This window comes from Bufo gargarizans, chromosome 6 (assembly GCF_014858855.1).
Source record: "Bufo gargarizans isolate SCDJY-AF-19 chromosome 6, ASM1485885v1, whole genome shotgun sequence".
NCBI lineage: Eukaryota > Metazoa > Chordata > Amphibia > Anura > Bufonidae > Bufo > Bufo gargarizans.
This window is the reverse complement of record NC_058085.1, coordinates 232,980,720-233,008,443: the sequence shown is the minus strand read 5'-3', so window position 1 is coordinate 233,008,443 and position 27,724 is coordinate 232,980,720. Positions and strand designations below refer to the sequence as shown.

At 41.6% G+C, this 27,724-nt stretch overlaps 1 protein-coding gene across 1 annotated transcript in view; it reads right to left on the bottom strand.

Moving 5' to 3' along the window:
* Positions 1-27,724, bottom strand: part of LOC122940880 (pendrin-like) — a 139,948-nt gene that overhangs the window by 47,538 nt on the left and 64,686 nt on the right. The window contains exons 3-5 of the mRNA XM_044297758.1: positions 5,175-5,285; positions 3,965-4,137; positions 1,334-1,498 (exon numbers count right to left, since the gene is read on the bottom strand). Of these exons, the coding sequence (XP_044153693.1) occupies positions 1,334-1,498; positions 3,965-4,137; positions 5,175-5,285 (449 nt within the window). The remainder of the gene's footprint in view (positions 1-1,333; positions 1,499-3,964; positions 4,138-5,174; positions 5,286-27,724) is intronic.

Below are 27,724 nucleotides of genomic sequence, written 5' to 3'. Positions count from 1 at the left end.
CTAGTAGTCCACCATTGGTGTACCCCTCCTTCTGTATATTTCTAGGGTCAACACAATATTATAAAAACAGCAAAACAACGCTCAGTAAGGAATATGGCATTACCAGCCCGGCTTACAGATAATGAGTGAATCGTGTCCTACCGCATCCAGTATTTCATGGTTTCCAATTTTCATTACATCGTAAAACTTCAAATAGGGTAACAACTGTAGCCAGATTGGGATCACTGCAATGGAATGATAGAACCAATGGCTCACTGAAGCCAAGGAAGTTTTTTCTGATGAGGCATTTATGTCAAAGAAGTATTTCCCGTCCTTCAGGGTAGCTTTTAAAGAATTGTCTAAATTGTATAATGAACATATTGCTTGCTGGTGGGAAGTACAGAGCCTGGACAGCTACATTAAAAACTGTATTGTTCCCAAGGGCCTGATGATTACACTGAGTCTGAGGTTCACAGCCAAGTGGAATAAGATTCACCTTGTGAGTTCATTACATTTTATGCATCTGTTATTAGAAGAGGAAAGAGTTAGTCTTGACAGTCTTGGAGTCCATTCACACGTCCGTGGTGTATTGCGGATCCGCAATACACCGGACTGCACATGGCCAGCACTAAAAAAAGAAGTCCTATACTTGTCCGCAGCTGTGGACAAGAATAGGACATGCTCTATTTTATTGCGGAGCTGCTGACCGGAAGATCGGGGCCGCTCTCCAGAAATGCGGATGCGGAGAGCACATAGTGTGCTCTCCACATCCATTCCATCCCCATAGAGAATGAGAGAACCTTAACATCAGACTTAACGAACAAATAGAGATCACAAAAAAATTCTCTCAAGACACCGAATACACTAATAAGGAGAAACAGTTACAAAATAGTAGTGAGAAATGTCAGTAGTATCTCAAAGAAAGTAAACACTGACAACCTGATAGGGACCTGGCAGACTTTAAAAAGAACAAAGCTCATATATTTAGAAAGGAGCAACCGATTGGTAGAGATACAGACATTGACATTTCACATCCCACAATGTTGAATGGCTTCACCCATACCAACAAAACTTTGGATGTGGTAGGACACTATGGTTCACTTCCTATCTGCAAGCGGGACTGGTACTGCCATGTACCTTACTAGATGTTATCTTGCTGTTTTGATAATATTGTGGTGACCCTCAAAGTATACAGAAGGGGTACACGTTGGTGGACTACTAGTTTTATTTTATTCACAGAGTAGGTTTTATCAAGGTTTATTGATTCACCCCTGAATAGTTGATCATTTGTTTCTGGTGAATAGCCCATCTTTGATCACTGATGGACTGTATTGGCTTTATTGTTTATACTTACATATATAATTGACAGGATTCCATTGTAGTTTTCTGTGGGGACATTAAGGAGTTGCTTTATTTGTGAGACAAGAACCTGGAAAGCTGCAGCAGTTGTGAATCCTCCGACCAGTGGTTCCCCAAGATATCTGACAATGAAACCAATCTGAAGGATGCCAAGAATTAACTGCAGGAAAAATGTTGATATCCTGTATTATCATGCAGTTAAGAAAGAATTAGGGATACTGTGAGAATTGTCTGTAACTGTGTCTCTAACTCCAGTAATTTTTATGGATTTCCTTAGAATGTTATGATATAATTATAGTAAGTTTTCTCAGGGAAATCCTGAAAACATGACATGAGGTACTTGAGGACTATAATTTAGATATACTAGTCTATAACACACCATTCAGCTTCTTTGGATCGATCATCAGTATCAGATTGGTGGGTGTTGGACTCCTGGGACCCCCATTGATGAGCTGTTTTCACAGCCTCTGGCACCAGAACCTGGTATTAGAACTGATTAATGCAGCACTGCTTCCATTCAAGTGAAGAGAGCTGTAAAATTCTGGTACCTAGCTGATCGTTGGGTGTACCAGGAGTTGAACCCCCACTAATCAGATATTGATGACCTATACAAAGAATGAGTGATCAATCAGTAATCCAGGAAACTTCTTTAATATGCAAAGCCCTAAAAAACAGGTATGAACTTTTTTCATGGTGCCATATCTAAATGATATCCAGTGCCATAACCAAGTATAGACAAAAATCCCATAGCTCATCAGTGAAGGAGACCCTAAACTTTTAGACTACAAACTATGAACAATAATTAGCTGAGACATCAGGACTGATGACTTGAATCACTGTATTAAATCACAAATTTAAGCTTGTATGAAGAGTTGTGATAAAATTGTGGGTTGTATGTATGGGCATACTTCTGGAACTACCCCCTACCAGACACATCCATTTGACCTGAGTGACTATACACTGCTCCCTGAAATATATCCCATAGGCCATGCTAATGCAGTAGTTTTGCTACTGCAGTGACGTGACGTACAGTATATTTAATCAACCAATCAAATGTAATATCTGATCAACGGTGCACTTTAGATTGCTAAGTGTACTTGGTTGTGATTATTTAAGCAGTGTCAAATTAACAATTAGTGGGATATGAGCTTTACCAGTAGACCTCTTAGCAGACGCACCCTGTATTATGATGGTGTACCTGCAATTCAATTGACCAGTAGCCCATAATTTCCCTGACGTGAAGAAATTTCAGATAATTAGACTATATTAAGAAACTATGGCCAGGAGCAGATTGGCAATAGACCCTACAGGGGCAATTCCAGGTTGGCCTAAGCATAGCGCGCCGCCAGCTCCCTCCTCTGTTCTCTCCTGTTCTTAATGCTATCATAGAACTTTCAGGGCTGCCGGCTGATTGCATAAGGACCTAATGCTGATGGAGTAGATCATGTGATACATTTATGGAGCAGATTTGTACCGACGCAGTGATACCTAATGTCTATTTTATTAAGTTTTACACAGTAAAAGCATTGTTGAAAAGAAAAAATATATATTTTTGTGGGGGCTCCTTTTTTGCAGGATGAGGTAACATTTTCATTGGTACTATTTTGGGGTACATATGACTTTTTGATCACTTAGTATTATACTTCATGTGAGGCAAGGTGACCAAAAATGGCTGTTTTGACACAGTTTTTATTTTTATTTTTTACAGCATTAACCTGACAGGGGAAATCATGTGATATTTGTATAGAGCTGGTCAATAATGATGATTTATTATAAAAACACATTTTTTTACTTTTTATCTTTGTCCCATTGTGGGACTTCAACTTTTTCAGGTCTGATCCCCTCTACAATGCATTACAATACATGGGTATGACTGTCGGTGTATTACCAGTGTAATACACTGACAGCCTGCCTGTCTGTGAGACCAAGATGGCTAGGTCTAACAGGCTTTCATAGAAGGCAAGCCCTGATGCCTATGGAAGGAATCGGGCTGCCTTCCCAGCCATCAGATCCCCGTCACCGCAGTGCGGGAACCCGATGGGGATGAGGGGAGAGCTCCCTCCCTCCGCTAACCCTGTACATGGCACGGTCGGCGCTGACCACAGGATTGAAGGTTAATGTGCCGGCATCATCGTATTCCCTAATACCGGTGTATACAGCAGTGCCACGGCTGGCAGGAACAGCAGAATCCCTGCCGTTGATTGAGCAGGCGCAGTTTCTGCACCCGATCAGCTCGCGGTACCTGTATGGTGCTGGGCGACAAGTCACGTCCCGCAGTGCCGTACTACGGCGCTGGTCAGGAAGGGATTAAATGGAGGACATGTCAATTTATGATGCAGATGTCTACCACTGCAATAACTTGCTTATTTGTATATTAGACTCCACTACTGAAAAGGCTCTGCCCACGACTGCATGTTTGCATTGGCCCATTTACCAGCAATGTAACAGTGCTTAACATATTTCTAATCCCAGCTACTTGTTTGGCCATGCCTTCTGCCAATTTGGACCCACCTAAATAATGGGGCCACTTTTTGGTTGTTTTTTACAGGGCCAGTTTACGTTACCAGGCTGCCCCCTGATTATGGCCAGCTCTATATCTTATGAGGATCACTATATAATTGTTTACCTGTATAATTCCAATTAAGAAGCAGAGTGTTCCTGAAATTAATACCCTTTTTTCATTCATTGCTTTCACGTCGAACAATGCATCTGATCCTGTAGTGTTTAGACGAAAGTTTTCATCTGGAGCCATCTGAAGAACAACCCCACCCACCATCAAGCTTACCACAGGGAATGGTCCTGATAAAAGAATAGATTCATATAACAATGACAGGTTTTATTCTATATGTATAATATAAAACCAAAACAATTACAAACAGCATGGACTAACTTTGTGACAGACTGATACAGAGGGGGAGACGGGGAGAGGACACTGCCCATGAGGGCTTCCAGTCTACCAGAGATGAGGGAAAGAGACAATAGGTGAGGGTAGAAGCTGCTAATATGGTATTATATTGACAGCTGGGTTATTGTAGGCTGTAAGATTTCCTTAAAAGGTGAGTTTTTAGGTTGCTTTTGAAAGTTTGAATGTTTGGGGAGATTCTGATGAATAGCATTTTACTGGCCATGCAAATTTACTTTAGTTATGATTACTGTCTATATCCATCCATTGAGTTGAGGACAGTGCTCAGGGTATTGTACGACTACATCATTCATGAAGAACATGTAACTTTAAAAACATTGCTTGTTCTTCTTTCTGATTTTAACCACTTTGACTCAAAATCTGTTTTACTGAAGTAATATCGACATATTGCAGAAAAGACAAGAGTGTAACATTTTATTTCATTGCTGCTCCATTATACAGAATACTGTTTGCAGGACAGGCTTTAGGCAGTCCTGTCACTAAGCAATGCTTTTGCTTCTGACATGCAAACAGACAGAAAAGGGGGTCACAATCACTTTCCGCTCCGGCAGAATGACAAGATAACCTGAAGAATAAGTGTTTGCTCAATCATCAGGTGATTGCCAACAATTTTACATCAGATTATTGGGAATGAGTGCTTATACAAATGCTCTTCCCCGCTAAGTTCTGCCCCCCTTTACTCGCCACATTTAAAAGCAATGAGAAGCCCAAAAACTGCAAATTATGCCACAAATATGGTATACTGTGCTCCATAATTTGCAACTATTTATGCCAGAAAAATTTATGTACAGCAAATACTGATTCTGTTACTTAATGTTCATCAGATGTTTTTGGCCCACTCTTTAGCAAAATAGCTGTAAAAACCCTGTCTTTTACTGTAGTCTGTCTTAAATAAAGTATAAGAAGCACTTACCGATTGAAAGATGCTTTGAAGTCCCCAGAAAACAGTATACCAATACAGGAAAAAATGCTGAATACAGGCCATAAGCAACAGGTACCGAGGCAAGCAGGGCAAAGGACAATCCTGAAATCAACAAAGTATTGTTATTTCTGAATTAGAAGCTTTAACAGATTTACATGTAAGTTAGCATTTGGTCTAATCCTGTATATACTCCATGGTCAGGGGTATAGCTATAGGGAAGGCAGGGGAAACAGTTGCTTTTGGGCCCAGCAGTTTTTATTGTCAGGGCCTCCTCAACTGTATTGTATAATGACATCATATACAGTATTCACATGTAGGAAACCGATAGAGCAGCTGCCGGGCTTCATCTAAGAGAACGATCCAGACTAGCCAGCGGAGTTAGAGTTGCACAGGAGGAGAGGGTTGCAAAAAAGTTCGGGTGGGGGGGGGGGGGGCATTCAAAAATGCAGGGACAGATGTCAGCAGGCACTAGGGACAATGCTAGGAAAGACTTCATTGTGCTAAAAAAAACTATTTACAAGTTCAGGGAAAGATTAGTCAAGCTGTAGGGAAAGGATAAGGAGTCATTATCTACACTATAAAAGGAGAACAGGGTGCAATAGGAGAGCGTACAGCCTGGGTAATAGGAGCAATTCTATTACACCTTGCTGCACTAATTGGGGATCCAAATTTCAGTTATACTGCTGCTTTTAGGTTGTTTGCACTATATGATACATCAGTAATTCCAGCAAACCTTGCTTATGATTGGGGTGCAAGTTCTTTGTGATACAGCCATTTACGGGGTGTCTTAATAGGACAGATATGTACGTCCTATTATCCATTCTGCATTGATTTTACATTGTTTTTTTGGGGGTGTATTAATAGGAAAAAAAGAGAAAAATATATTGCCTTTCAGCGATGAAGTTACATTGTACTACAGCCATTTCCGGGGTGTATTTAAAGGAAATATATGTACGTCCCATTAGCCGTTCTGCAGTGAATTGTGATTGTTATATTTTTTTGTTTGGGGTGTAGTAATAGGAAAAGAATACGTCTTAATTGCTGTTCTGCTGTGAATTGTGTTTTTTTTTTGGGGGGGGGAGTCATTGTGGTCTCCTCATGCTGCTACTACCTCACCACTCTGTCACTGGGCCACTCTGTGGACTTCTCATGCTGTTCCCACCCTCCCCATTCCATGACTGGGCCACTATTTTGCCTTTTTGGTCTGGTTGACATCATTATTTATTTGACCCTTCTTCTGATCTGTCAGAAGGAAGGAAAAAGGAGACACACACGGATCCTGTCTATGTAACAGCTGTAAGGCCTGTATGACATGGTCCCTATTTTGCATCAGAATTGGCTTATGACTTGGTAGCCAAAAGCAGGAGTGGGTACAAAACACAGAAGACATGCAAATATTCCATTCACGTGTCATCTCTGTTTTGGATCCATTCCTGTTTTTTTTTGCTTTAGCAATACTGATGGATTACTGACCAAATGCTGACTGAAGAAGGTGGATGCTCCACAGACAGGATCCGTTTTTTGGGGGTTATTGTTCTGCCGGATCAGAGGAAGGGCAAACTAATCAGTGAAGTCAACACAAACTTACTGATGACACCCTCTCTACTCTGTTGGGGGGCTCTACTTGTATAACCGTTTAATATAACATAGTTCTGTTAACATCTATGTGGAATCTACTGACGATTGTGTAAAAGGAGTGCGCTTCTTGACGCTAACATAGACCTGTAAGGCTAAGTTCACATTTGAGTTATTTGGTCAGTTTTGGCCCTGTAATTGACCAAATGAGTAAAGTTTGAAGTAATTCTAAGAGCGACGCCTGTCATCTGCATGTCATACTGACTCACAGTATTGTTTCACTACGACAGCAGACTCCCTATGCATGTTACTACAAGGCACAGTGTTCTACACCACTATAAAGGCTCTCTGCAGCCAGGAAATATCTGTTTTTTAACATGATCCGCCATGAATAAATTCGGATCGAATCGTATCTTTTTGCAAAATTCGGTGAACCGACCGAATCCAATTTTTGAGAAATTCAGTCATCTCTTATGAAGTCCATAATAGTTTACATTGGTCAACATGTTCTTTTAGAGATCATCTTGTCATCACCAGTAATATAGGCATTTCACAATTTATTTAAACTCTCTGTTTATTAGTTTTTTTGCAGTTCATGCTAAAAGCTTTAGCTGCTTTTCTCGGCCTGTGGGATGATCAGCTTCATGTCCACAGGTCCGTTTGCAATGCCTAAAGGCCACAGCAGGCTTTAATTAAACTAATGAAGTCCGCACTGATTCTTTGGTCTGCCTTGCACCTTTAATACTGCCCTGTGTGGTCGTGCCCTACCTGTTTCTAAGGCCTCATGCACACGACAGTATTTTTTCACGGTCCGCAAAACGGGGTTCTGTTGGTCCGTGATCCGTGACCATTTTTTCGTCCGTGGGTCTTTCTTGATTTTTAGAGGATCCACGGACATGAAAAAAAAGTTGTTTTGGTGTCCGCCTGGCCGTGCGGAGCCAAACGGATCCGTCCTGACTTACAATGCAAGTCAATGTGGACGGATCCGTTTGACGTTGACACAATATGGTGCAATTGCAAACGCCTCCGTCCCCCATTGACTTTCAATGTAAAGTTAGGAGTTAATATACCATAGGATCTGAGTTTTCTCCAATCCGATGGTATATTTTAACTTGAAGCGTCCCCATCACCATGGGAACGCCTCTATGTTAGAATATACCATCGGATTTGAGTTAGATCGTGAAAACTCATATTCGACAGTATATTCTAACACAGAGGCGTTCCCATGGTGATGGGGACGCTTCAAGTTAGAATATACTAAGAACTGTGTACATGACTGCCCCCTGCTGCCTGGCAGCACCCGATCTCTTACAGGGGGCTGTGATCCGCACAATTAACCCATCAGGTGCCGCACCTGAAGGGGTTAATTGTGCGTATCATAGCCCCCTGTAAGGGATCAGGGGCTGCCAGGCAGCAGGGGGCAGACCCCCCTCCCTCCCCAGTTTGAATATCATTGGTGGCCAGTGTGCAGGCCCCCCCCGGCCCCCCCTCCCTCCCTTTATTGTATTATCATTGGTGAGCACAGTGTGCGCCCCCCCCCGGCCCCCCTCCCTCTATTGTATTAATATCATTGGTGGCACAGTGTGCGGCCCCCCCACCCCCCTCCATTGTATTAATATCATTGGTGGCACAGTGTGCGGCCCCCCTCCCTCCCTCTATTGTATTAATATCATTGGTGGCCAGTGTGCGGCCCCCCCTCCCTCCCTCTATTGTATTATCATTGGTGGCCAGTGTGCGGCCCCCCCGGCCCCCCTCCTTCCCTCTATTGTATTAATATCATTGGTGGCCAGTGTGCGCCTCCCCCGGCCCCCCTCCCTCCCTCTATTGTATTAATATCATTGGTGGCACAGTGTGCGGCCTCCCCTCTCCCCCCCCCGATCATTGGTGGCAGCGGAGAGTTCCGATCGGAGTCCCAGTTTAATCGCTGGGGCTCCGATCGGTAACTATGGCAACCAGGACGGCAACTGCAGTAGCAACTGCAGTAGCGTCCTGGTTGCCATGGTTACCGATCGGAGCCCTAGCGATTAAACTGGGACTCCGATCGGAACTCTCCGCTGCCACCAATGATCGGGGGGGGGGAGAGGGGAGGCCGCACACTGGCCACCAATGATATTAATACAATAGAGGGAGGGAGGGGGGCCGCACACTGTGCCACCAATGATATTAATACAATAGAGGGAGGGAGGGGGGGCCGGGGGAGGCGCACACTGTGCCACCAATGATATTAATACAATAGAGTGAGGGGGGGCGCACACTGGCCACCAATGATAGTACAATAAAGGGAGGGAGGGGGGGCGGGGGGGCCGCACACTGGCCACCAATGATAATACAATAGAGGGAGGGAGGGGGTGCCGGGGGGGCCGCACTGGCCACCAATGATATTAATACAATAGAGGGAGGGGGGCCGCACTGGCCACCAATGAAATTAAAACTGGGGAGGGATGGGGGTCTGCCCCCTGCTGCCTGGCAGCCCCTGATCTCTTACAGGGAATTAACCCCTTCAGGTGCAGCACCTGAGGGGTTAATTGTGCGGATCACAGCCCCCTGTAAGAGATCGGGTGCTGCCAGGCAGCAGGGGGCAGTCATGTACACAGTTCGTAGTATATTCTAACTTGAAGCGTCCCCATCACCATGGGAACGCCTCTGTGTTAGAATATACTGTCGGATCTGAGTTTTCACGAAGTGAAAACTCAGCTCTGAAAAAGCTTTTATGCAGACGGATCTTCGGATCCGTCTGTATGAAAGTAACCTACGGCCACGGATCACGGACGCGGATGCCAATCTTGTGTGCATCCCTGTTCTTTCATGGACCCATTGACTTAAATGGGTCCGTGAACCATTGTCCGTCAAATAAATAGGACAGGATTTTTTTGACGGACAGGATTTTTTTGACGGACAGGATTTTTTTGACGGACAGGATTTTTTTGACGGACAGGATACACGGATCACTGAGGCAGATGACAAACGGTGCATTTCCCGAGTTTTCAACGGACCCATTGAAAGTCAATGGGTCCGCAGAAAATCACGGAAAACGGTCGTGTGCATGAGGCCTTATTCAAACAATGTAAATCAGATATCATATGGTATATGACAATCCCTTTCTTAAAAAAAAAAAAAAAAAGCTAGAACCAGCCCTGTACCTCACATGGATCCAGAGATCTGCCCATTCATTTTTCTAATTGCTCAGCTAGATTTATATCAAGCTGGCAGCTCAGGGGGGGCGTCCTTTCTGCTGCATCTCAGGGGACATGTCCTTTCTTTATAACACTTCCCTCCTGTACTGATGCTGTTCACAGGAGGTGAAAAAAGCAAAGATATAAATGTAGAAATTGCAGTTTTTATATACACAAAAAACTTAATCTGCTCAGCACCTCCTGCTCTATAACATGGTGCTTTCAGATTGCATTGCATTTTGTGGTGACAGGTCCTCTTTTATGTAAAGTTTTGGTCAAAGTCGACCTTTTGCAAACACTAATTGCCTTGGAAAGAAGACAGGCCTGCGGTGCAAGAGTAGTGGCTATCACTTTAGTAGGAGCTCCAGGAGTGCATGCCATAGTAAAAGTCCCCACTCCTCATGCTGCAAATGTGTCAATCAAGTCAATAAGTCAATCAAGAATTGCAAATTCATTGGAGTGCTACAGTTTATTTTGATGTCTATTACTGGGTTGGTCACCCTACTAAGAGCACCCATCTTGACACAGTGCCTCTAAGTGCACTATATTTGAGATCATATACAGACGTGGACAAAATTGTTGGTACCCTTTGGTCAATGAAAGAAAAAGTCACAATGGTCACAGAAATAACTTTAATCTGACAAAAGTAATAATAAATTAAAATTATATAAATGTTAACCAATGAAAGTCAGACATTGTTTTTCAACCATGCTTCAACAGAATTATGTAAAAAAATAAACTCATGAAACAGGCATGGACAAAAATGATGGTACCCCTAGAAAACACAGAACATAATGTGACCAAAGGGACATGTTAATTCAAGGTGTGTCCACTAATTAGCATCACAGGTGTCTACAACCTTGTAATCAGCCATTGGGCCTATATATATGGCTCCAGGTAATCACTGTGTTGTTTGGTGATATGGTGTGTACCACACTCGACATGGACCAGAGGAAGCAAAGGAAAGAGCTGTCTCAAGAGATCAGAAAGAAAATTATAGACAAGCATGTTAAAGGTAAAGGCTATAAGACCATCTCCAAGCAACTAGATGTTCCTGTGAGTACAGTTGCACATATTATTCATAAGTTTAAGATCCATGGGACTGTAGCCAACCTCCCTGGACGTGGCCGCAGGAGGAAAATTGATGACAAATCTAAGAGACGGATAATCCGAATGGTAACAAAAGAGCCTAGAAAGACTTCTAAAGAGATTCAAGGTGAACTTCATGCTCAAGGAACATCAGTGTCAGATCGCACCATCCGTCGTTGTTTGAGCCAAAGTGGACTACATGGGAGACGACCAAGGAGGACACCATTGTTGAAAACGAATCATAAAAAAGCAAGACTGGAATATGCCAAACTACATGTTGACAAGCCACAAAGCTTCTGGGAGAATGTCCTGTGGACAGATGAGACAAAAATCGAAGTTTTTGCCAAGGCACATCAGCTGTATGTTCACAGACGAAAAAATGAAGCATATCAAGAAAAGAACACTGTCCCTACTGTGAAACATGGAGGAGGCTCTGTTATGTTCTGGGGCTGCTTTGCTGCGTCTGGCACAGGGTGTCTTGAATCTGTGCAGGGTACAATGAAATCTCAAGACTATCAAGGAATTCTAGAGAGAAATGTACTAGCCAGTGTCAGAAAGCTTGGTCTCAGTCGCAGGTCATGGGTCTTGCAACAGGACAATGACCCAAAACACACCGCTAAAAACACCCAAGAATGGCTAAGAGGAAAAAATTGGACTATTCTAAAGTGGCCTTCTATGAGCCCTGACCTCAATCCTATTGAGCATCTTTGGAAGGAGCTGAAACATGCAGTCTGGAAAAGGCACCCTTCAAACCGGACACAACTGGAGCAGTTTGCTCATGAGGAGTGGGCCAAAATACCTGCTGAGAGGTGCAGATGTCTCATTGACAGTTACAGGAAGCGTTTGATTGCAGTGATTGCCTCAAAAGGTTGCGCAACAAAATATTAAGTTAGGGGTACCATCATTTTTGTCCATGCCTGTTTCATGAGTTTATTTTTTTACATAATTCTGTTGAAGCATGGTTGAAAAACAATGTCTGACTTTCATTGGTTAACATTTATAGAATTTTAATTTATTATTACTTTTGTCAGATTAAAGTTATTTCTGTGACCATTGTGACTTTTTCTTTCATTGACCAAAGGGTACCAACAATTTTGTCCACGTCTGTACCTATTTAACCCGTTGCCTCTGAATAAACCTGTGCTCTCGTTTAGAGACTTTAATGACTAAGCTTGCTACGTTTCATAAGATTGTTGTAGCTACCAAACTTGTCGTCCCACAGTAAACTGCCTTGTTTGAGTTATGCACTTGTCAACTTGTTTCCTTTTGCCACCCTAGAGTGGCAAGCTATCCTTAACACTCAGGGTCAAAAGGTACTTTTCTGTAAATGTTTAAACCTTTACATGCCAAAAAGCTTTCCATCACAAAAACAGCTTTGGGTTCCAGTAGTTGCACCCTTACCACAGGGTGTACTTCATAATGATCTGCCAAGTTCCTTTGGTACTTCTATTGGACCAAGGCCGATTTAGCATGCTTGGAACATTCAGGCAAATTTGGATTTTGGACGGCTCATTAGTTACCCCTTAAGGACCCATGACGTACATGTATGTCGTCTCTGGCCATGACTTAAGGACCAGAGAAGTACATGTACGTCATGGTGATCGGGCAGGTACAGGAGCTGCACCCGCCCGATCAGCGGCAGGGGACTGGCAGTCACTGATAGCCGTACCCCTGCTGCATGTGCCGGCATCAGTGAAATCACTGATGCCTACGCAATAACCCCTGCACAGCCCCAGTCAGCGCTGACCGTGGCACGTGTGATGTCCGTGCAGGGAGGAAGCAGCCATCGGGTCCCAGCGCTTCTGTGACAGGGACCCGATGGCATGGAAGGCAGCACGATGCCTTCCTTAGGCATTGTGGCTGCCTTCCGGGAAAACCTGTAAGATCTAGCCCCCTGGATCTCACAGGCAGGAAGGCTGTAAGTGTATTACAGTGTGTAATACACTTACAGCCAATACATGACAATACAGAAGTATTGTCATGCATTGTAATGGGGATCAGACCCCCAAAAGTTGAAGTCCCAGAGTGGGACAAAAAAAAAAGTGAAAGAAAAAGTAAAAAAATAAAGTAAAAAAATAAAAATTTTAAAGTTTCAAGTAAAAAAAAAATATATATCGTTTTGCCTAAATAAAGGAAATTATTTTTTTAAATAGGTAAAAAAAGAAAAGTAGACATATTAGGTATTGCCGATTTTGTATCGACCGGCTCTATAAAAATTTCACATGACCTAGCCCCTTAGGTGAATACCGTAAAAAAATAAAAATAAAAACTGTAAAAAAAAGCAATTTTTTGTTACCTTACATCACAGAAAGTGCAATAGCAAGCGATCAGAAAGTCATATGCACCCTATAATAGTTCCAATCAAACCTTCATCTCATCCAGAAAAAAATTAGCCACTACATAAGACAGTCGTCCAAAAAAATAATAATAATAATACGGCTTTTAGAATGTGGAGACACTAAAAATTATAATTTTTTTCAAAAATGCTTTGTTATGTAAAACTGAAACAAGTTGTGATATTTGGTATTGTCGCGTCCGTAACATCCTGCTCGATAAAAATACCACATGATCTAACCTGTCAGATGAATGTTGTAAATTACAAAAAATAAAAATGGTATCAAAACACCTTGCCTCACAAAAAGTGTAATATAGAGCAACCAAAAATCATATGTACCCTAAAATAGTACCAACAAAACTGCCACCTTATCCCGAAGTTTCCACAATGGCGTCACTTTTTTCGAGTTTCTACTCTAGGGGTTTATGAGGGGAGCTTCAAATGGGACATGGTGTCAAAAAAGCAGTCCAGCAAAATCTGCCTTCGAAAAACCATATGGCGTTCTTGTCCTTCTGCGGAATGCCGTGTGCCCGTACAGCAGTTTATGACCACATATGGGGTGTTTCTGTAAACTACAGATTAGAATCAGGGCAATAAATATTGAGTTTTTTTGGTTGTTAACCCTTGCTTTGTTAGTGGATTTTTTTTAATTAAAATGGAAAATCTGTCAAAAAAGTGAAATTTTGAAATTTCATCTCCATTTTCCATTAATTCTTGTGGAACACCTAAAGGGTTAACAACGTTTGTAAAATCTATTTTAAATACCTTGAGGGGTGTAGTTTCCAAAATGGGGTAATTTTTGGGTGGTTTCTATTATATAAGCCTCACAAAGTGATTCAGACCTGAACTGGTCCTTAAAAAGTGGGTTTTGGACATTTTCTGAAAAATGTCAAGATTTGCTTAGAAACTTCTAAGCCTTCTAACGTCCCAAAAAATAAAATGGCATTCACAAAATGATCCAAATATGTAGTAGACATATGGAGAATGTAAAGTAATAACTATTTTTGGAGGTATTACTATATATTATAAAAGTAGAGAGATAGAAATTTGGAGATTTGCAAATTTTTCTAAACTTTGGGTAAATTTGGTATTTTTTTTATAAATAAAAAAACATTTTTTTTTTACTTAGATTTTTCCACTGTCATGAAGTACAATATGTGACGTGAAAACAATCTGAGAATGGCCTGGATAAATAAAAGCGTTTTAAAGTTATCACCACATAAAGTGACACATGTCAGATTTGCAAAAAATGGCCTGGTCCTTTAGGTTGAAATATGGCAGGGTCCTTAAAGGGCTAAAATGAAGCTAAATGGTACATCCACACGCAACATAAAAACTCAGAAAATCCTGCCACAGTATTTATAGCAAAATATACAGTGAATCTATACGAAAATCCACATGAACGAAAGTAAACACTTTTTACAACACAGGAATGATAGGGGCATGGCCTGAATGGGCTTTGCACCTCATGGTGCCATTGAGACATGTTTTTTTGTGGTATTTCTACCCCCCCCTTGTTTCTTTTCTTATTATTTTCCTCAGGTCAAGTGAGCCGGTGAGATACTGGACAGCTTCAGGATTGGTCAATTACCTGAAGGGTCAGCGTTTCTATTGGTGAAATCTGTTGCTGTCCGGTTGCTGGGCTAGTTGCTATTTTTATCTTGTTGTCGGATTGGTTAGGAGGGAGCTGTGGCGGGAATTTCGGGTATTTATGGAGGCATCTTACCTGAGAGGAGCAGTCGACGTGTCAAGAGCCAAGAGGAAGCTTGTCCACGTCGGGTGAAGGAAGGTCCGGCGGCAGCAGAGAAAGGAGAAGATTTCGGCAGAGTTTGAAGAAGGCGGCTGAAGCGGCGGCTGAAGCGGCGTCTGGAGCGGTGACTGAAGCGGTGTCTGAAGCAAAGAAGACCGGCGACGAAGAAAGAAGTGCGGCAGTGAAATGGATGCTGGCAGCATTGAGGCTCTCCTCGGCCACATACGCAAAAGGGCTCTTACCTGTGGCGGCGATGAATGGCTGCGCAGGTTGGTGGCTGGGGAGGTGCCGACGGCTGTTAGTTCCGGTTCGCTGCAAGAAGATGAGTGCGGCTCTGCACATGCGCCGAAAGAGGCGGAAGCGGTGTTACGTCACATCCCAGCGACCGGACGTTCGTCAGCGCCAGGACCGATGCCGGAAGTGGAGGTGGCTGGTGGAACGCTTCAGCCCAGAGCGGCGACTAGATCTGCAAGCCGGAGGAAGAGGCCCAGGAGATCATGTTCACCCCAGAGGAGCGCTAATATGGGCAGGCACCAGCAGTCTCCTCCCAGGCCGGCGGTCGCGCAGCCTGGTTTTGAGGAGATAGCTGTGTCGCCGCCTGATGATTCTATCCAGCCTCCCAGGGGTGAGACCTCAGACAGGCATTCTTTGCTGTCTGATAATGCTAATCTTTCTTTTTTACAGGATTTAGCTTGTATGTTTTCAGAATTTGCTAAAAGTAACAGAGTTAGAACTGAGCAAATAATGGGGTCGCCATCGGCAGCTTGGACGGACCCCCCTCCATTAGTGGCTAATTTGGCTCCTAGTGGGGGGGGGACCGGTTCTTTAAAATGCAGTAGGGGTAAATGAAGTTTGTTTAAAAGAGGCATTGTCGTGTGAGGCTTCTCCTCTGGGTTTTCACCTGTCTAATGTGATTAAAGAAAAAATCTGGCGACAGGAGTACGTAGACATTTTGTCACTACTCCCGTCAGCCAAAGAAATTTTTAAAGTAGATAAGAGGACGGATGAAAAGTCAGAGGAGGAGAGAAAAAGAGGTATTGTGAAATCCTTTAACAATTGGTTACAGGCTTTTTCTATTTATGCTTCTATATTAGTAGCGAAATATCCTCAGCTGGGAGTAGGCCCTTTTCAGCATATTGATACTATCTTGGAAGCTTATCGTAATTTTGGAGGGCTTTCTTGGTTTCAATATGATGAAACTTTTAGACAGAAGCTAGCAGTTCATCCGGGTTTAAAATGGGGTAACAAAGATGTAGGGTTATGGCTTAGTTTAATGTTACCTCAAAGGGCGGTGTCATCTAATAGGCCGCATGCTTTGGGAGGGCAGAATTTGATTAAAAAGGGGTTATGTTTTGCCTTCAACGAGTCAGCATGCAAGTGGTTACGTTCGTGCAGATACAGGCATGAATGCTCGGTCTGTGGTGGTCCGCATCCTATGTTTAGATGTTTTAAAAGGCCCTACGGATCACAACAAGCAGGCGGTAGTCGGGACTTTTCAAAAGCCACGGACTCCGGTGAAGTTACAAAACATGCTTCCATGGTTAGAAATTTACCCAAACAGGGAGAAAGCAGATCTGTTACTTAAAGGTTTTACCGTCGGCTTTTTTGTGCCTAAATTTAAAGGGCCGGGTTGTCATGTGTGTGAAAATTTAAATTCGGTATTAATGAATGTGGGAATAGTGAGGGATAAGATTGTTAAGGAAGTGCTTGCAGGTAGAGTGGCAGGTACCTTTAATTCCCCTCCTTTTCAGGATTTCAGGGTATCTCCTTTAGGTTTAGTACCCAAGAAAGCTAGTAATGAATTCCAGATTATTCACCATTTATCCTATCCAGAGAAAGGCTCATTAAATGATGAAATTGATAGTCATTTATGTTCCGTTTCTTACAGTTCATTTGATGATGCTATAAGATTATAGAATTTTTTTGGCAAAAATAGTTTAGTAGCAAAAGCGGATATTAAATCCGCTTTTCGTTTATTACCAGTTTGTTCTGAAGGTTTTAATTCGTTCATTTTTAAGTTTGAGGATAAGTTTTATTATGATATGTGTTTGCCGATGGGTTTCTCGTTGTCTTGTTCTTATTTTGAATCGTTTTCGTCGTTTATTCATTGGGTTTGCATGTATGATGTAGGTGGTTTGCTGCATTACCTTGATGATTTCTTGTTTATTGGTCCGGCAGATTCAGAAGTTTGTTCCAGTTTGTTAGATCGTTTTTATGAGGCTTGTGAGTGTTTTGGGGTTCCGTTAGCTGAAGACAAAACGCTTTTACCCTGCTGTTCTATTGAATTTTTAGGTATAACTATCGATACGGTAGCAATGGAATTTAGGCTTCCGGAAGAAAAAATTGTTAAGCTATTGTCTTTAATAAGAAGAATGTTGGCAGCTAAGAAAACGACACTGCGAGAGTTACAGAGCTTGTTAGGATTGTTTGCTTTTGCATCCAGAGTGATTCCAGTAGGAAGGTTTTTTTCAAGGAGATTGTATATGGCTACAAGTGGTCTTAAAGGGCCAGGGTCGCATGTACGTTTGAATAAAAAGCTGAAGGAGGATCTTAGAGTTTGGGAGGAGTTTTTGATGAATTTTAATGGTGCTAGCATTTGGCAAGGTGATTTTGTTGAGGCGTCTGCTTTAGGTTTATTTACGGATGCATCGGGTTCCTGGGGTTATGTGGCCTTTTTGGACGGGCAGTGGTCAGCGGAACCTTGGCCCGAATATTGGAAATCAGTAGGGATCACAAAGAATTTAGTTTTGTTAGAGTTGTTTCCAGTAGTAGTTGCTTTAGTAATATGGGGGTCTGAGTTGGCTAATAAGAGGGTTTTGTTACATACAGATAACAAAGGTGTTATGTTTGCTGTAAACTGCCTGTCATCCAATAATAAATTAGTAGTTAAGTTGTTACAGGTTGTGGTAAGATGTTGTCTTGCTAGAAACATATGGTTGAAAGCTAAGTATATAGCGAGTAGAGTAAATGTTATAGCTGATTCTCTTTCTCGTGCGCAGTGGCAGGAGTTTCAAGTACTGGTTCCAGACGCGAGGAAGGAAGGCATCCCTTGTCCAGCCTATTTGTGGGAGATAATCTGGCATTGATGAGTGAAGTCATTCAGAATTCTTTGGCCCCTAATACATGGAGTGGGTATGCATTAGCTTGGAGTAAGTGGATCGTTTTTTGCAATGATAGGAATGCGAGGGTTTTTGAGGGCGAGATTGGGTTAGTGTTAGACTTTTGTTGTCATTTGTTTAGGTTGGGTTTAGGGTACTCTGCTATTCAGAAAACATTGGCAGGTGTATCTTTCTTTTTTAAGTTGGCAAGCCTTCCTCCTATTAATAATTCTTTTGTGGTGAAGCAATTCTTGAAGGGAGTTAGGAAAAATAGTTTTGTAGCGGATATGCGCAGGCCGGTTACTTTTGAGTTGTTAGGTAGGCTGGTTTTGGTTTTGAGCCAGGTGGCGTCTTTAGTTTTTGAGTTTCGGTTGTTTAAATTAGCGTTTGTATTGGCATTTTTTGGCGCATTTAGGCTTAGTGAGTTAGTGGCGTCTAATACAAAGTCAGTTGCTCAATTATGTTTGTCGGATGTTCGGTTAGGTGTTAATTCTGTTTTAATTTCAGTTAGAAGGTCGAAATCTGATCAGTTGGGCAGAGGGTCAGTTATTTCTTTGAATAGTTTAGGGAATTCAGATGTTTGTCCGGTTAAGGCGGTTAGGGAATTCTTGTTGTTACGGCCAGGCAACAGTAATTCATTGCTGGTTCATGGGGATGGTTCTTCATTGTCCAAATTTCAGTTTAATGCAGTTTTTAAGAAATGTTTAGTTCTTTTAGGTTTAGGTTCAGAGCGTTATTCATCCCATTCGTTTCGTATTGGAGCAGCTACGGAGGCTTCTCGGATGGGTTTGGATAAAGCTTTGATAAAAAGGATTGGTAGGTGGCAATCTGACTGTTATAGATTGTATGTTAGACCTAATCTGGTGTTATGATTATAATTCTTTTTCAGATTCTGAGGAGATCAGAGTCTGGATAATAGGACATTCGTTCGTTTTTTGGGCTGAGAAGAGATGTTTGGTTCGTAATTATTCTCAGCAAGTGTTTTTTAATATTCCTGAAGTGTGTGTATTTTGGTTTGGTTTTAGAGGATTGAGATGGCACCAAGTAGTTCCTATATTAAAAGGGGAGTTACATTCCCATCTTCCTCCTCAGGTCATAATCTTTCATGTTGGAGGAAATGATTTGGGTAGGAAGAAAACTTTAGAATTTTTAGCTGAGATTAAAAGAGACCTTCTGTACATTAGTGAGATTATTCCGGGGGTTATTCTAGTTTTTTCAGAAATTATTCCTCGTTTTTTATGGAATAACCATCAGTTAAAATTTTTGGATAGAATTCGTAGGAGAATTAATCGGGGTCTAGAGAAATTTATGCCGACAGTAAATGGTTGGTCCTACCGGCACTTGGAGTTAGATGGATCAATTTTGGGCCTTAATAGGGAAGATTTGGTGCACTTATCTGATATTGGTCTTGATATTTTTATTAATGGTTTGCAATCTATTATTGAAAGGGTTGCGGTTTTGTAGGTGGGGGGGGGGGGGGCAAGTTCGGATAATTCCTCACTTGCCTGTTGGGGTTAGTCGCTCAGAATTCTGGGTGGACTTAAATTATTTCAGTAAAGGATTTTAATATTTATTCAATATGAATTTTATATTGGTTTGAAAATGGTTGAGTTATGTAACCCCCAAGAATTTAATAAAGACCGCAGCCTTTTCATCCAGATTGAAGTTTGTCTCATTTATTTATTTTATAAGGTTTTATTGTTGAATATGGCACCATGATAGGGGCATGGCCTGAATGGGCTTTGCACCTCATGGTGCCATTGAGACATGTTTTTTGTGGTATTTCTACCCCCCCCCCCCCCCCTTGTTTCTTTTCTTATTATTTTCCTCAGGTCAAGTGAGCCGGTGAGATACTGGACAGCTTCAGGATTGGTCAATTACCTGAAGGGTCAGCGTTTCTATTGGTGAAATCTGTTGCTGTCCGGTTGCTGGGCTAGTTGCTATTTTTATTTTGTTGTCGGATTGGTTAGGAGGGAGCTGTGGCGGGAATTTCGGGTATTTATGGAGGCATCTTACCTGAGAGGAGCAGTCGACGTGTCAAGAGCCAAGAGGAAGCTTGTCCCGCCCTCCCTCCCTGCAATTTTGTCGCGGTCTTTGTTTTATTTTAGGGGGGGTTAGTCGCTCAGAATTCTGGGTGGACTTAAATTATTTCAGTAAAGGATTTTTATATTTATTCAATATGAATTTTATATTGATAGAAACGTAAAAATACAAAATGCAATCGCACACTGCAACCAGCACTCTGCCCTGCCTTTATGCTGGATGTTGAATAAGGCATTGTATTTTTACGTTTCTATATGAATTTTATATTGGTTTGAAAATGGTTGAGTTATGTAACCCCCAAGAATTTAATAAAGACCGCGGCCTTTTCATCCAGATTGAAGTTTGTCTCATTTATTTATTTTATAAGGTTTTATTGTTGAATATGGCACCATGAGAATTTTAAAACCTCATCAATGTTGCTGCTACTGTTAAAAGCTGCAGATTTTCCACCAGTGTAAAATCCAAAGTCTGTACACCCTGGGATGTCTCGGTTTGTTTTGGGACCTGCTCTTCAGACTTTGAGGTTTATTGCTTGTCTGTTTGCTTAGTTTAGTTTTGATTTGTCTTAGCTTTCTGTATTTCTATTTAATAAATGATCCCCTTTTTTTTCTGTTTACTGCCTAACTCTCTACCTGAATGCCATTAACATCTCCCATCTGTGTCATTGCTGGACTGCCATCTTCTTCATTTGTCCGGTTGTTATTCAATTCAGCTATTCTATAAAGGGGTTGTTAGTAACGGCGAGATGAGACAGAGTCACGACCACCAGCCGGTGCTCACTGTTTCAGTAGCTTCCTTTTTAGTCCATGAGAGCTACGGAAACAACATAGTACAGCAAGCTATGCTGTTTCCCTAACACATACCACAATGGGAACTACTGACACAGCGATCGCCAGCGCACTCCGCTGTTTCCGGGCCGGCTGGTGGTCAGGACTCTCGCCTTAGTAATGGTGAGATGAGACAATCTTTTTAGGTTTTAGGGGTATCTGAGTACCGATAAACAGTACTTAGGCAAAAACAACTGCTACAGGTGAAGTTCAGTTCTGCAGTGTTGTGAAAAAGCAGTGTAGTTACAATATGGAACAACTTGTAAAAAACATGGAAAGTATTAATATTTTATTCAATATTCAGTTGTAATGAAAAAAGAATATTTTGGACCTGATCACTCATAAATGCCATGTGTGTCGGGCTATTGGAATATTGCAATACTCCTAGTTATAACACTAGGTGTAAAGCATTGGATTTGCATATATGATAAAAATAGCTTGGTAGCTGCAATTAAACAATGTTTTCAGTTCACGTGGGAACTCATACCTATGTGTTTAGAGCCTATTCCAATGCCAATAAAACAAACTCATAAATTGTGCACATTTTCTTCTTTTATCACAAACCTTGCTGGTTAAATTTTACAGCCTTTAACATACTGGAAGAGAAAACTGGCACTTATCTACTTTCTTTGGCACTCACGAAGAGGTAGAGAAATGGGGAGAGGGTTGGCACTCACCAGCAGTTCTGCATAAGAAGTCTTCATTTGATCTGCTTCACATACAGCACTGACAAATACCATACCTAAGAAACTTTTTTCCTACGGTGCCATAATGATTACATAACCCTTATTCCAAAAACGTATGGGTGGCTGTGTAAAATATAAATAATAAGTAGAATGCAATGATTTGCAAATCTCAGAGCCATATTTTATTCACAATAAATCATAGAACACATATCAGATGTTGAAAATGAAACATTTTACCATGTCATGAAAAAAAAATTTCGTGCAATGATTTCCAGGACAGAATTATGCCTGCTTTTATTGCAGTGCTGGGGCATTCGTACATCACAAGCATCCAATATTGACAGTTGGCCTTGTCCCTTGCACACATGGGTTTCTCTAGATTCTCTGAATCTTTTGATGATATTACGTACTGAAGGTAGTGGAATATTCTAAGTCTTTGCAATTTACGTTGAGTAACATTTTTCTGACATTGTTCCATAATTTTTAGATGCAATTTTTGCAGATTGTTGAACCTATGACCATCTTTGCTTCCGAAAGACTCTTCCTCTCTAAGGGTACTTTCACACTTGCGTTTTTCTTTTCCGGCATAGAGTTCCGTCACAGGGGCTCTATACCGGAAAAGAACTGATCAGTTTTATCCCCATGCATTCTGAATGGAGAGTAATCCGTTCAGTTTGCATCAGGATGTCTTCAGTTCAAGTCGTTTTGACTAATCAGGCAAAAGAGAAAACTGCAGCATGCTACGGTTTTCTCTCCGGCGAAAAAAACGGAAGACTTGCCTGAACGCCGGATCCGGCATTTTTCCCATAGGAATGTATTAGCGCCGGGTCCGGCATTCAGAATACCGGATCCGTCGTTCCGGCATGCACATGCGCAGATCGGTACAAATGTGAAAAAATGTATCAAGACGGATCCGTCACAAATGCTTTCAGTCAGCAGCAGATCGGCGGATCCGGCGGGCAGTTCCGACAACGGAACTGCCCGCCGGATCACACTGCCGCAAGTGTGAAAGTACCCTTACATGCTCTTTTTTAAACCCAGTCATGTGACTTAGTAGCAGATTGCTGCTCCAGCAGTTTTTTTTTATTAGTACCCTTACTTTTCCATTCTTCTTTTGCTGCCATCAAGTTCTAAATGAGTGAATTTTTTCATGAAATGGTAAATGTGTCACTTTAAATATACAATATGTTCTACTGTGAATAAAATCTGTTTTTATGAGATTTTCAAATCATTTCATTCTGTTTTTATTTACATGTATTTACATTTTACATAGCATCCCAACTTTTATGGAACTTGGGTTGTGGATCACCATTTTATAAATTTAAAGACCCAGTTAGTGTTAGGAATGAATAAATTCAGCATGAGTTTTGATTCTCCAGTCCATTCATTTGAGGAACTAGAGTACCAATCCTAACCAGTCACTAAAAATCTTTTGTGCTCTAACTCCAAACCTGTTAATTTAAATGACTGTACAATTTCTGGGGTATGGTGCATGCCTGGTTTGGGACAAAACTGTAAACTTTTCCTGTGTGCACAACAGTTGCAAAAGCAACATAAATGAAGCACTTATAAAACTCTGGCAGAAAACAAATGTCATGGATGAAGTTAGCAGAAAGCTGAAACTTATAAATCAAGGAACGAATGGCTTGATCCCACACTAAGGAGCATATAGGTGAGCCCTATAAAACCCTAATAGCTCTCCCTGACTGCTATGCCCATGCAAAGGTCTTTATGGTAGACGATTGCATGCCCATGTACCTAAGTCTGTGTGACACCTGAAAACCCTATAATAGTGAGGGGACACTGACCACCTGATGCCTGCACTTAATACGGACGGAGTCAGGGTCACCTAGAATCAAGCCAGCAAGGAAACACAATAAAGTAAAGGACTTATCTGAACAAACAGCAGACCAGCAATGACCACTTCATCCAGGAAGTAATATAAACCGCAAAGTGAGGCAGTATGGGAGGGAATATAAAGGAAAAGGATTAGTCTGAATAAGTGGCACCTGGCAGAAGGAAAGGAGATGAGAAAGAGAAACCAAAACAAAGAACATCATACAAGAGGTAGAGAAGAACGTCTGCCAGACCTTCTCAGAGGACTGGCGGTGACAACAAGACTCTGAGACAAATTCATCTGTGGTTGAGAGGAACAAAATACTGAGGGTCATGGAAGCAGGAGATGAACCAGCAATGGAGTGGATGTCAGGTGTATGGCATACACAAAGACAGCGAATGAATGACAGTGAACAGAAACGGAGCAATACTGAACTGACCCTATCTGAATTCATGGATATTTACCTTGAGATCATTACAACCCTATGGCATTGAATGTAGAATTTAATGTAAGTGGTATTGAATAGCCTCATATGTCGATATGTATGTTTTATCGGTAGCATTGATTGGTTTTAATAACAGTTTTTTAACTGCACTTATTTGTTGTTTTATAGGTGGTGTATGGTGGATGCGGGATTCACATTATGCATGCGGGTGGAATGTCGGCGACTAACCTCAGCATAATTGATTCACAGCCTTAATAGGACCAGTATAGATATGGACAGCATATGAATTAATGTGTTATATTAACCGATTAGCTGAAGGTGCCCTGGATGAGCGAGATGAATAGAATGATCTGCTACACTGTATTATACCGCATGACAGAGCGGGTCTCCATAGATACGGAGGCGCTTTCCTATGTGGGAGGGTTTGATACAGTCATGCGATATTAGGTGACTGGTCATGTGAGGTGGGGATAGTCACACGGTAATGTGATGTCCGTTATCCGCACTTGGTTGAAGAGTGATGATGTGCTGTTATGCGCATGGATGAGGTACGAATGCCGACAAGAAATCAGGTGCATGTAGTGAATGTCCCGGCAACCACCTATCACCAAGAGGTAACATACATGTCACTAATTTTGATAGGTAAATGGTTGGTAGATGACATGTCCTATTGGATGATAACAAATTGGTGGGTGGTTTAAGAACAAGATATTGAATTTTATTGGTCCTCCTTGATTAGGGGTGGTACCATTTGCATTATATATGTTTGGAACCAATACTTGATATTATCCTTGATAAAGGCTATTACATAGCAGAAACTGTTGCACTTTTTTGTACATTGTTTCATGGATGTTCGGTGAATAAAGGACCCTCATTTGGATATGCTGCGTCATCTTCTATTTTTTCGCTGATCTGTTGACCATTGAGGATCTGTGGTTTGGACAAGCTGTTGCATTCCGAGGGAGTCATATACGGTACATTGGTGCTGCTCTAAACTATTATTTACTACCTATCTGAATTTAAGTCAGCATATCAACCTGCATAGTACAGTAACAAACATATCTCAGACATAGCAGGACGACGGTAGAACTACAGATCCCACAAAGTACAGAGACACATTAGACTAGAACAATCTATAATATAGAACTACAGATCCCTGAATACCGAACAAATTACAATATATGTGGAAAGGAAGGCATTTAACAAACGCTATATCCAACAACCAGAATTGAGTAAAGCCTGGATAGATAAAGGCTCAGCAATCAGCAACTCCATCCCAATCAGGCAGACAAAGCTACCTAAAGCTACACAAGGATCAAACCCAGATTAAGATGTAAGGTAGTTGCATAAATAAAGATAGCAACTAGGTGAACTTGAAACAATCTGAGAGACCTCCTTTGCTTGTAACACTAAACATTTTTTTTTACTACTTTGGTTATGCAGTATACAGAATACCTGAGGGATATCAGTAAATTTCAATTTCAGATGATTGCTCTTTGGCATATAAGAAATGTATTGACTTCATAAGGTCTGATTCCCCTAAGTATATGCTGATAACACTTAAACTAGTGGCCAAACATATTAGATGTACAATCAGTCCTTATATTGAAACCTTCTGATCCTCCTTGTACAGTATGTCAAAACAACTCTGACCCATCAATACTCCTGAAATATCCAGTGGTATCTGGCATCGACATGTTAGCAGAAGATCCTTTAAATACTGTAAGTTGTGAGGTAGGGCCTCTGTCGGACAGACTTGGATTCCTAGCGCATCCTGCAGACTGTTGGTCATATTGAAATCTGGGAGGCCAAGTATAATTTTGCTGGTCCAGGTTTTCAGGCATCTTCTCTCTGCTGGTAGAAATAGCTGCCAGAGTATTCACTCCTCCTGCTGTTTCACGCTCCAGGCTGCTGTGTGGGAGGGGCATCATTAGAAAACACTTCAGCTTGTGATTACAGAGTTAAGTAAACTCCTTTCAGAAGCACAGGGTGTTAGCTGTGACACCTTATATAGATAGGGGTTTGTCTTTCCAAATTATATCGAATCAACTGAATATACCACAGCTTAACTGTAATCAAGAGAAATGGGAGGCCCTTAGATTTAAATTTCAAGTGTTATAGAAAAGGGCCTTAATACTTATATCAATAAGAAATGTTTGTTTTTTCTTTTTAATAAATTTGCAAACATTTCTAAAATTCTGTTTTAATTTTCTCTTTATGGGTTACTGAATGCAGATTTATGGGGAGAAATCCATTTTTTTATTTTAGCACAAGGCCACGACATAAAATGTGAAAAAAATTAAAGGGTCTAAAATCTGCTTCTTCATTCTCCTCAAATCCATCAGTCCATGCTCTGGTTACCTTGGCCTTGACTCCATGGTCCTGTCGTTGATTTGGAGCTTGTGGCAAGTCCTTCATTGTGGGTTCTCAAAGCTGCTCATGCTGTCTGGTTCATCTAGAAAGCTACTCATGCTGTCAACAGTTCAGACTTGAGGCCTTAAATTCCTCCAAATCTCGAGGTGCTACCTCCTTTATACACCAGTGACATGGATGTGAAACTGCTGCCTCAGAGGCCATATGACTGCATCATCAACCTATTACCTGGCATCAATCCTCCACATGGTCCTGTTAATCCACTGTACCTAAGACTAATGCCATGTAAGACTATATAAAGGAGAAACCTGGAGAAAGGCTTTATCTGTAAGTTCCTCCCATGCTAGAGCCGGCATCTTTTTGTCAAGCAAAAGGATGTTTCTCTATGACCTATATAGACTACCAGTGGTCTGAACAAGATCACATTAAAAATAAATGTCCCCTGCTGTTGATTTCTGAACCGTTTGATAAGATTTGCAGGCAAATGTCTTCAGCAAATTGGATCTCCAAGGTGCCTATAACCTGATTCACATTTAAGGTACATTCACACGACTGTATGTGTTTTACAGTCCCCAAACTGCGGAAAGCACATGGTCAGCCCTTTGATAGAAATGCCTATTCTTGTCCAGAACAGAAGTACAGATGTGGGAAACATACGGCGCGCTGTCGCCATCTTTTGCGACCCCATTGAAATTAATGGGTTTGCATTCATTCTGCAAAATTGCGGAATGGATGCAGATCCATAAATACGGTCATGTGGATGTACCCTTAATAGGGCTATGAATGAAAAACTGCCTTTAACACCTCTGTTAATGTCAATGACATCTTTCGAGATCTGTGCTACATTTGGGTGTGGTATTTCTCAATGACATCCTGATCTTTCCACCCGACTTGAAGTGGCATCGGAAGCAGGTTCATGCTGTCTTACAGTGCCTTCTTAAGAAAAGGCTCTACACCAAGTTTGAGAAATGCCTATTTGAGAGATCGTCTCTTCCCTTTCTGAGTTATGTGATCACAGACAATGGCCTACGGATAGACCCTGAAAAATGGTTTGAGGTGCTAGACTGGCCTTGTCCTCAGGGCCTGAGAGCCATTCAGCGTTTTTTGTCTTGGTAACTATTATCAGCAGCTTTTCCCATGTTTCTTCATGCACATCTGTCTCCGCTCTCAGAAAAGGAGTGAATACCAAAGATAGGACACCACAAACTATAGCTGCATTTCAAACCCTAAAACAAGCCTTCTCTTCTGCCTCCAACTTGTATCATCTTAACGTTACAATACAGTTCTTCTTGGAGGTGGGTGTGTCTTCA